At 39.6% G+C, this 11,976-nt stretch overlaps 1 protein-coding gene across 1 annotated transcript; it reads right to left on the bottom strand.

The window, feature by feature from the left end:
* Nucleotides 1-7,996: 7,996 nt before the first annotated feature.
* LOC110105092 lies at nucleotides 7,997-9,587 on the bottom strand. Its single transcript, XM_020834459.2, has one exon. The coding sequence runs from the start codon at nucleotides 9,395-9,397 to the stop codon at nucleotides 8,246-8,248; it is 1,152 nt and encodes a 383-aa protein (XP_020690118.1). The 5' UTR covers nucleotides 9,398-9,587; the 3' UTR covers nucleotides 7,997-8,245.
* Between the last annotated feature and the right edge of the window lie 2,389 nt (nucleotides 9,588-11,976).

Genomic DNA, 11,976 nt, shown 5'->3' with positions numbered 1-11,976 from the left:
GGCTAAAATAGGTATGCCCATAAGCTATAACATTTTCGGGAGACTCATAGTGACCTCATGGAGTATCTCAATGAGTTTTATTCATTTATTTAGTCAAAATCATTGGTTTTGAATTTTTTAAGTATTCATGCATTTTGGTCAACCATGTTTGACCAAGGGCAATTGTATGGTCCAATTCATTGCAAATGTGATTTAGAACTTATTGGAAATGGTTTCATGTATGTAGACGTCATTTGGTGTGAAATGGAATTTTAAGCATTTAAGGGGAACCCCTTTGTTAACTAAGATTGACTTGCTAAACTAGGGTTGATCAGGAGTTGGGATTGGATCTAACCCATTCCAAGTATTTTGAGATTGTTGGAGGTGGTTCCAAGGTTTAGTGTGATTTCCATATATGAAATGTAATTTAAAAGGCTTAAGGGGGTCTTTTAGTTAACCTATGTTGACTTGGTCAACTACGATTAACTATGATTTGGGACTGGGTTCAATGCACTGGAAATAATATTTCAAATGTGTTGGAAGAGGTTTCAAGGTTTGGTTTGACTAAGCCATGTTAAAGTTTAAGAGAAATTCTATTTTCAAGAGATTTTGGGGTTTTAGTATTTTATGGGTTTTATGGTTAACCATGGTTTACCAAGGGTTCAATGTTGATTCAATGCATCATTCTAATGGCAATGATCATGATCAATGGATTTGGGGAGTCTTCCAAGCCCAAAAACAATAATATATTATATTCAATGGCATATGCTATAAATATTTGAAATTTTTGCAGTTTTGGAATATGCTTTGAGTTTAATAGATTAGAGGACTTGGGATGCCTTCAAACTGATATAATTGACCCTAAGAACTGATATAATTTATCCTTAGGACATGGCCAACCAATATGCAACTGACTAATCATGAATTTGAAGTTATTTGTTTGAGTTTTGAAATGATTGCAAATTGTCCCAAAATAGGTTATGTACTAAAGGGTTTTGAGTTTTGTTTTGAGCATTTAATCTTGAGATTTGGATTTTTCATAGGATTTGTTAAATGGATTTGGTGTGGGTTTAATTTGATCAATGGTTTGGAAAAGTTCTAGATTTTTCATGCTCATATCATTAACAATCATTTGGTGATTGCCCATGATTGAACAAATTATTATGAGACAATAACTAGTGACTGTCAACTAATGGATTTGAAGTGTTATTTTGTAATAGATTGTGAATTGATTATGGAGGTCAATGATTGAGAGGATTTTTTATTTTGAGATGATCATATCAATGACAATCATTTTGTGACTATCAAGTGATTGATCAGATGATCGGATAGAAATCAAAGGTGATTGTTAAATGATGGATTTTGAGGTCAATGATCTAATCACTATGCCAAAGCGAAGTGATAGATTGAATTTGAAGTTTGGAAGGTAGTTTCAATTATTTGTGTGTGTGGATTGGATGTTTAATTTGGGGAATTGATCTTACTCAAAAATGTGGTCAACACCATTCTTCAAACAAATCCAATTGAGTGATTTTGAGTTTTGTTGGAGGATTGGCCATAGCAATCTCCACGAGGCATTAATAAGTAACAATGACTTCTTCTTAACCCCATTTCTTCATGACACTGAGTCGAATATGAGCCCTCATTTGTTAGGGTGGTAAGTTTCCTTAGCAACAAATGTAGAGGCCAATGCTTTGGTTCATGAAAAATCTCCTCCTCACAACAACAACAACAACAAAAAAAAGCCCTAGAGTAATTCTAGTAGTAGTTATCTAAATCCTCAATAATGCTCCTTAAATCATTTGACTCATCTACTCTTTGAATTCAAAGAGTTGACAAACAATCACAAATACTAATTTGCTATATTGATAGATTTTTCTATTCTTGGAAGCTATTCTAATCAATCAAATTCTCTACTACTTATTCTACTCAATGTAATTCTCCTCTTCTACTTATTGGCATGCTCCATGCCTATCCAACTTCTATGATGTTGAATTCATATTTGTCAATGAACCACACCCATATACTTAAATATTGAGTGAAATAATAATAATAAAGTAAAGAGAAAAAATAAGAATCTTAAAATAAGCTCTAAGATTTTAGTAAAATAAGCTTGAATACAGATAAGTTAGTCTTTAGAGACTAATTGAAAAAGAATTTAATTGGAGCACACCTCAAAACCTTTTATTTATAGATTGTGGTTAAGTATTGAGCATTATAATTTTTTTAAAATTATAATTTTATAACACTGTCCATTTTCTGTATAATTTTTTTAATTGGAAATTGCATTACAAAAGAAAAAAAAAACCTAATAAAAAACTACAAAGTGATATAAATTCTATCACATTCCTTCTTTAACAAAAAAAAAAAAAAACTAACATCTTCCAAAAAAATCACTAAAAATAACATAGTACATAATATTACAACTAACATCTTCCAAAAAAATCACTAAAAATAACATAGTACATAAATCGAATAACTTATTACAATCCCTTTCTAACATATAACATTTTCTGGATAATTGAACGTACAGATACTGCCACTTTTTAGTTTTGTAACACTTATAAGAAGGTAAGGAACATTATTCTAGCTAAAAATTAATAAAAGAAGATAAGGTAGAACTACCAATAATTTTGAAATTGAATAATATACATTAACTTTAAAAATAATTTGATGCTATACTAGTAAAACAATTGATACACTAAAGCAATATTTTGTTATACCATTACAAATGATCCTCCTGAGCTTTACGAATTGTTAGAGAACCTGAATAGAATGATCTCCTCTGTAGTCCCTTTTCACAGACCATCTGCTCCAGCCGCCTCCACGCGCAGTCACCAACGGTCCTGCCATTGGATCAGCTGCATACGCGTCTAACAAGTTACATCTATCTTCTAATTTCTATATAAACATGTAACTCTTCATCTACTGTTTATCAATGAGATGAATCTTCTACAGTAAAACTTCTCAAGCAACTCTTCACTCTTTCTCTTATTACTCTTCATGGTATCCAAGCCTTGAGCTCCACCGCCTCCTCTCTCAATGGCTCAACTAGGCTCTGCATCGCCTGCAACACCTCTGACATCCTCTCTATTGGCGTCAATGGCGCACTTCACCATTCCGGCTGTGTTAAAGTCCCTAATGATGAATATGAAACTTATTGTCAACCTCCAACTTACCAATGAGAACTATGCCATTTGGAGCTTGCAAGTGAATAAGCTCTTTGCTGCAAACAGGTTTGACGGCTACCTCATCGGAAGACTGACTCGTCCCAGTGGACCTACAGATCCTAAACTAAAACTCTGGCTTCTAGTTTATCAGAACCTGGTAGCCACTCTTCTCTCAACGATTTCACCTTTAGTTCTTCCTTATGTCCTCCATCTCTCAACCTCCGCAGAGATTTGGAACACCCTGGCCAGCCGTCAGCAACCGACCAATAGGTCGAGAGTCATACAACTCAAAAACAAACTGCATAGCATTTAGATGTATGATTCAACAATGACACTATACCTCTCTCACATAAAACAGCTGGTTGACAACATTATTTCAGCAAGGTTGTAAGTCGACACAAAGGATATAATATTGTACATTCTCAATGGTCTGTCATCCGATTACAACTCTTTCAAGACATCAATCCACACAACACAGCTACCCATCAGCCTATACACTTTATATTTGCTTCTCTGTAGCAAAGAGATTCATGTCAACAACGAGCTTCAATGAGACATTCCTCAAGCCATTGTTTAAAATTGCGCAATAGGAGGCTCGCCTTGAGGCCCTCCGCAGCACAATTCTATTGAAAATCGCCTTAAGGCGTAAGGCTTACGCCTTTCACTTTTTTATAAGGCTTGCGCCTTAACTTGGCTAAGGCCCGCCTTGAGGCATGCCTCGCCTCGCTAGCGTGAGGCTTACGCCTCACCCTTTTATTATACTTTTTTTTTATTAAAACTAACATAAATCATGCAATTTATTATGCAACAACTCAGATAAAGACCACCTCAATAATGACAGTGCAAATAATTCCTAAGTTTTTGCCAACTATTTCAACTTTCATTAAGAATTAAATGTCAATGAGTAGAGAATTGAGAAAAAAGAAAAATAGGAGTTGAATTTGATGTTATATAATACTTATGCAATTTCTATATTTAATATTATTTTACTTTTATAATATTTGTATTTTAATTCAACTTCACGCAATTTATTATTTGTCACTTGTGATCTTGTGCAATTTTTTGTTTCATATGTATATCAATTTGTTAATTCATAATTCAATAGGAAGTTAATATGTCATTATTTAACATATTATTTAGGTATTATATAAAAACTCACTTTTAACATTTATTATCAAATTACGCTTTTTTTTTTAAGCTTACGTCTCAAAACGCCTTGAGGCTTATGCCTCGCCTCATGAACAAAAAACGCCTCAATACCCAATTGCACAATTTTAAACATTGCCTCTAGCTACTAAAATATGGCTTTCTATTCAAGAAGAGGGAGATACAATCGGAACAGGGCCAATATTCGTGGATGCACCTTCTCTTCCATACCGCAATCCAACAACAACCATCCTCAATCCTATTTGGAAAACGCTCTCCCAGTTTGCGAAATCTACGGCAAGACTGATCATATAGTTCTCAACTATTAGCACGGGTGTAATATGAACTACTACTCCTTATAGGGTCCTTCTCGAGCCCTTTTCTCCCAAACACAAAGCCACACTACAACTAAATGGACTCTGGACTCAGGAGCCTCAAGCCATCTTACCTCGAACTCAAAATATTTTCACTAGCCCATTACATCTGCTAGGATAGACTCTGTTTCCATCGCAAATGGGAGTTCTCTACCAATCCAGCATCAAGTTCAAGGAATTCTACCCCTTCCGAACACGCCTCGTAAGCTTTTTCTTCAAAATCTACTCCATGTTCCATCTTTATCTCACAACTTGCTCTCCGTTCATTAACTCACCCAGGACAATAACTGTTCTATTTCCTTTGATGCTAACGGATTTCTCATCCAGGATCTTGCGGACAATCAAATCCTTCTCCATGGTTGAACTCATGATGGGCTATATTCCATCTCCATCGCCAACTAACGTATCTCTCTTACTGCCCCACATTCCACCACAACTGCGACAAGCTCTCTCTGGCACAGCCTCCTCGATCATCCTCACCATCAAGTCATGGAAACCTTAGCTAAATTAGTTCCATATATATGTACTTCTCCTAGTTATATGTTACGTCAGTCTTGTAATGTGGCCAATAGCCACAAACTACCATTTCAACTAGAATCTACAAATGTTACCACTCCCTTCTCCCTCATTCACACTGATGTTTGGGGGCCATATATCATTTCTTAAATTGTATATCATTATTATGTTACATTTATAAATGTTTATTCTCGTTTCTGCTGGATTTATCTTCACTCCGACGGTGGCGATTAATTCACTAGCAATAACTTCACCAACTATCTTCTTCAACATGGCATTATGCATCAACGCAGCTGTCCATACACCCCTATACAAAAAAGAAAACCTGAATGCAAACATTGGCACCGATTAGACATCATTAGAGCTCTACTTCATACAGCTAATCTTCCACCCACCTTATGGGCCAAGGCACTCCTTATGGCTAACCATCTCATAAATCGCCTTCCCACCAAAGCCTACCACCTTCAAATTACATACAATCTTCTTCATGGCACCTTACCCACCTATGAACTTCTTAAACATTCGATTGTCTCTATTTCCCATGGCTTCAACCTCTTACCACCAATAAACTTCAACCTTGATCTCAAGAATGCATCTTTCTCGGCTATTCCCCTTCACATAAAGACTATCGTTGTTATAATCTTCATTCCAAAAACATTCACATCTCTCACCATGTAGTCTTTTATGAACAACTGTTTCCCTACTCTACCTCAACACCATCAGTCACTCTCCCTCCACCCAAAATCCATTCTTCACCTCTGATGCTCATTCCAACATCCACCATATCCCCAACTACTCCTCCCTCCACTCTAAATACCACCAATATTACTTTACCATCACCCACACAGTCTTCATCCATTAATTCCAATAATTCAACTCCCTCCTCCCCATCCTTCCCACACCGTCTCACGTCTCTCTACCACCTCCAATTCACCCAATGCAGACTCGTCTAAAGACAGGTCATCTCAAACCCAAAGTCGTATTTGACTTGTCCATCACTCCAACCTCCAACACAACTCCCACCACCTATAAGAAAATTGTCCAATTTCTTCATTGGTGCACAACCATGTTGAACGAATTCCCTGCTCTTCAAAAACAAGCCACCTGGACCTTCACTCTGCCACCTCCCAACACTCCCATTTTAGGCTGCAGGTGGACTTTCAAAACCAAGCTCAACTCCGATGGATAGGTTGCCACTTACAAAGCTCGCTTGGTTGCTAAAGGGTTCGTTCAAGAATATGACATTAACTACAAAGAAACCTTTAGTCTGATCGCAAATATACCAACTATTCACATTCTTCTTCTCATAGCTCTCAACAACAATTGGCCAGTGCAACAATTTAATATCTTGAATGCCTTCCTCCATGGGGATCTACCTGACAAAGTATACAAGCACCAACCCAAAGGTTTCATAGATTCACAATTTTCAAATTATGTTTGCACACTACATAAATCCACTTACGGGCTCAAATAAGCTCCACATCAATGGTTCACCAAACTGATGTCATCACTCAAAGCCATTGGATTTACATTTCAGCAAATCCGACACATCTCTATTGATCAATCACAATAATGGCATTCGACTATACTTCCTCATCTACGTGGATGACTTGCTCCTAACAGGCAATGACAACAACACCATGCATCAGCTCCTTGTTAAACTGCAAAATGAATTTTCTCTCAAAGCCCATGGCTTGATCTCCACATTCCTTAGCATTCAAGTCCAAAAGACCAAATGTGGACTTGTACTTCATCAAGCATCGTACACTCACAAGCTATTCAAACTAGCAGGCTTCACAAGCTGTAAACTGGCATCCACTCCAATGGCTCTCAAGTTTTATCGCAGCCCAGATACAAATCAGCTCTTCTCCAACCCTTCCTTCTATAGGAAACTAGCCGATGTGCTTATGTATCTCACAATTACAAGGCCCGACATAGCATTCGCCACCAGCAACATCTGTCAATCCATGCACAATCCCTCCAATCAGAATTTTCGATCTCTCAAACGACTTCTAAGATACATACAAGGCACACAAACCTTCAGCCTACCCTTCAGATTGGGTGATCTACAGCTTCACACCTACGGCGATGGTAATTAGGCAGCCGACAAGTCAGATCGCAAGTCCATTACATGCATTTGTTCCTTTCTCGGACCAAATGTAATCTCCTGGCAAGTCAAGAAGCAACTAACAATAGCCAAATCCTGAACCAAGATAGAATACAACGCTCTCTCAGCAGCCACCTCTGATGTTATCTGGCTTTGCCGACTTCTACAAGAGTTTCGGGTTGCCCAGCTCCATCCGACTCCCATTGACTGTGACAACACACCTCGGCGATTGCCTTAGCCCACAATCATGTCTTCCATGCGAGAACCAAACACATTGAGTTTGACTATCACTTCATCAGTGATCATATTCACTCGAAGGCTATCAACATTCTACATATCAACTCTCTAGATCAGACGACCAACATCTTGCCGAAATCGCTTCCTCCGCTTCACTTCCAGTAACTGAGAGCCAAATTAACCATCCAGGAACGGGATGCTGAATTTGAGGGGGGCTATTAGAGCACCTGAATAGAACGTTCTCCTTTATGATCCCCTTTCGCAGACCATCTGCTCCAGCCGCCTCCAAGCGCAGTGAACTCCGCCTTCTTCCAACGGTCCTGCCATTTAGATCAGCTGCATACGTCTAACCAGTTACATCTATCTTCTACTTTCTGTATAAACATGTAACTCTTCATCTATTAAAAAAAAATGTAACACTTCATCTACTGTTTATCAATGAGATGAATCTTCTACAGTAAAAAATCTCAAGCAGCACTTCACTCTTCTGTTATTACTCTTCACTAATAAACATCATTGGAAATAAGCAGTTAAGACATACTACAAAATCAAAAAATTTCAACATAATTCTTCTCTCAATGACGCACAAGCGATCTAGAAAGATTTACAATGAAAGGTTCAAAAACCTCGTAGTGAATTAAACACTAAGATAATAAGCAAGTTCTGTTTCAAACAAATACTTGAACCTTAATCAAAAACCTTAAACGCAGTTTTCGTTACACATGATCAACTGAAGAAAGAGAGGAGCTGGTGCTGTCGCCCAAACAACGGATCACCTCCTCCCTGCACCTTACCAATCTATGGAAAACCTCCCTCACCTTCCTTTCAAAAGGCCCCAATCCTTCATCAAGCTTTCCGCTTGAAATGGCCAGCTCAGCGGCAGCCGCTTCCAATTCCTCTCCATTGCTCGCCAGCTTCAACAACTCCCTGCTAATTCTCTCCAACGCCAGAGTCTCCTCTAGCATCCCTGCCGAAACTAGTAAGCCACCCACTTTTCTCTCCCTCCTCATGTCCTCCCCAATTTTCTCATGCAGGCGAGACAAAGCCAAAGCCCAGGGCATATGTCTTGTCGCAGTTGGAATCGGCGGTGGTGGCTGAACCTCCCCGCTGCCACAGGGAAACGAAGCTACCATCATCCACATGGAGAAGTGAAGTAGAGTGCTTATGGTGTGAACCGCGAGCGCGAGCACGGAAGAACTGCCTGATTCGCCACTTCGCGGGGTACTGAGGCCAGCCGCCACCGCCTGGAGGTGTTTCTTTGCGGAGCAGATTCGGCACATCCGACGGCACGATGAGGAAGAAGCGCTCAGGCCGGTGCTGGTCGAGAGGAGGAGCTTCGAGAGGGCTCTTCGGGCGCGGTTGATTTGTGGGGGGGTAAAGGGGGGACCCGGACGGTGGAGAGCGGATGCAGCGATGTCGGCATGGCGACTCCAGTGGCGGAGGGAGTGGAGTGAGAGGGAGACAGCGTTGCAGAGGTCGAGGGATTTCACGGCTCGGTCAAGGAAATCGGAGATGGCGCGGTCCAGAGGGGGGCGGGAGATAAGGCTAGGGTTTCGGGAGAGGATGAGGAGGAGAAGAGATTTAAAGTCCGATTCGCATGCAAGGAGGGCATCGAGGAGTTTGTGGAGGAAGGCGAGAGAGAGGGTGAGGGAAAGTGAGGGCGTTTTGGAATCGGGGGAGGGGAGGAGGGATTGGAGGGAATCGGTGAGACGGGTATGGAGGAGATCGAGGAGATGGAGCTCCTCCTCGCTAGAGGGTTCCAGGGAGGCAACTTGATGGCGGCGGAGGCTCATGGCGGAGAAGCCGCGGAAGGACATGGAGGTCGTCGCCGACGGCGAGCTGGTACTGTCCCCCGCTGTTGCACGCATCACCACCGAGATATAGATGGATGTATTGGTATGGAGCGCCGTCGAGAGATTGAATGATTGGGTTAACGGGAGGACGAATTTGGGATGGTGTTAAATAGGCTAGCGTGATTAAATTAGATGGAGAGAAGACCCGTTCCTGTACTTTTACTGTGGAAGCCGACTTGGTTGGCCGTTCCCGTATGGGGTACGCCTTACTCGCTGCACTACGCGAAAAGGGTGAAATTATTATATGAAGAGTCCGGCTGAATTTTCCAACTCCAACGAAAAAGCATCATATCATTTTTATATAGCCGGTATATTATACATATACTGTATGTAGAAGATTGCACACAGATTATGTATGGAAGACATGATATGTTTTAATTTGAGTCGGGATATAAGTTGCATCCAAATTTCACACGTAATAATTTCTCATGAAAAGTAACTGTGTTTGAGAGAATATTGTGATATTTGAGTGGCGGGAATCATCCATGGACAATTTAGGAGAATTGATAATATAAATATCCTCAAAATATTATTATTTTTAAATAGCATGAAAATAAATATTGTCTGATAAACTTCAGAACTATTGCTCTACCAAGGTTTTGAGCAAACCTTAGCTCCCCACCACCTCGATATCTTTCTGCCTTCTAGCCTCCCACCATGAGAAAGGGAGGGGGAATTCCCTTTTCTCTCTTCCATTATTGAGCTCATGAATACCTCCTCTCCCATGGATTTTCCACCTCTTACTAGCATCCTCCTCTAAAACCCATATATCTCCCAACTAGAAACACTTGTTCTCAACTTAAAAACTAGTGTCAAAGGACTTTCCTTTGACCTTTATCCCACTTGAACACAATGTTATACAATTCTCTAACAAAGAAATCTTTAAGAAATCTAAGGAATGGTGATTATCTCTCGTAGGCTACTCCATTGATATGTTATGCGTTTTGTAAGTTAAGATCCACTATTATGCTAATCATAATCCATGGTTCTCTTCCTATCACAATGTTTTTCAAAATGAAGGAAATTTTAATAATTTCACTCAATCCTCTTCTACAAAAATATGTCTTGACTGGAATTCATCTAATGTTTCCTTCATCCCCTCTTTCAATACAAATTAGCTTATTTATGGTGCCCTTCATATGGGTTTTAAGCTCTCATGTCAGCTAACCGTGGTTATGCTTCTAATTCTTACAAGGAGAGAGGCTTGCTTTTGTAGCAAATCATGAACACTATTGGGATTATTTCTATGCCATGGACCATTGTTGGAGATTTCAACTATTACAGATTTAGCCATGAATATTCTAATAAGAATATTATACATAATAACAAGCTTTGAGAATTTGATAACCTTATTTCAATATTAGTGCTCAAGGCATTGCCTCTATTGGTCTTTATTTTTCTTGGTATAATTTGAAAGTGGATAATATAATTCATATCAAGTTGGATTGAGTATTTGTGAACAACTACTAGTTGGAGACCTGCCTTCCACTTTTTTACAAATTTAAAACCAAGATGCTCTTATCACTGTTAACTCTAGTGAATAGGTTGTTAAACATAAGTTAATGTCCCAATGCTACCAAGAGGGGGGGGGGGGCCACAACTTTTTAAACAAAAAAATGCAGAAAATAAAAAGTAGTAAAAATAAACGACACAAGATTTATAGTGGTTCGGTCTAAACCAGACCTACATCCACTCCCAGAGGCACCCTCTGAGTATTGCACTAATACCAATAGTGTCTCTCCTTTTGCACCCACAGCAAGGCGGAGAAGCCTTTACAAACACTCTTTCCACCACTACTCGGTGCGACAGAGAATCGTCGTCCTTTTACACTATCCCTAGTGTTGGCAGAGAACCGTCTGTCCTTTCACACTCTCCTAGTGTGGGCAGAGAACCCTTCATCCTTTCACACTCTCCTAGTGTGGGCAGAGAACCCGATCTCCTTGACAAATCTCCTCACAAAAAATTTAGAAGGAAGAAAAAAAAGAGTGAAGTAATCTCAAATCACAAGTAGGAAATCTTACCTTTGAACATCAAGCGAAGAATTCACGCTCCAGTTGTAGGAATCCTCCTTTGAATGCTCTCTCACACTCTCTCCTTTACTATTCTTCTAATAAGCACGAAGATCAATGAGCAAAAAGATTTGGTGGCAGTAAAAATTGGACATTATATAGGAGAGACAAGAAAAAACCGTCAAAAACTGCAAAATTTTCAAGTTATCACGAAATGGATCATCCCGTACGATCGTGGATCGTCCCGGATGTTTTTACTTAAAGTGTCGGAAACTATCCTGATGTATATTGGTATGAACTATGTTCGTACACGCTTATCGTCCCGTACGAACTAGGTTCGTCCAGTACGAAACGGTTATTGCATAGGTCGGTTCCCAAATCCTTGCAGGACGTAACCAACTGAGGTAAGTCGGTTCAGTTCGTCCTGGGACGAACAAGTTTCATCCTGGATGATTGTATACAGAGAGTTTCGTCTCGAGATGAAGGTTAATTTCGTCCTGTATGATTTTATATAGAGAGTTTCGTCTAGAGATGAACCATGCATTTCGTCTGGACGAACAGTGCAAAGTGAGAATCCTGAGACAT

Source organism: Dendrobium catenatum, unplaced genomic scaffold (assembly GCF_001605985.2).
Source record: "Dendrobium catenatum unplaced genomic scaffold, ASM160598v2 fragScaff_scaffold_1024, whole genome shotgun sequence".
Lineage (NCBI taxonomy): Eukaryota > Viridiplantae > Streptophyta > Magnoliopsida > Asparagales > Orchidaceae > Dendrobium > Dendrobium catenatum.
The sequence above is the reverse complement of the archived record's forward strand: the minus strand, read 5'-3'. Positions and strand labels throughout refer to the sequence as shown.

What these genes read in the sequence shown, in the direction of transcription:
- LOC110105092 (XM_020834459.2), bottom strand. Translation starts at nt 9,397, where the DNA reads ATGCGTGCAACAGCGGGGGACAGTACCAGCTCGCCGTCGGCGACGACC.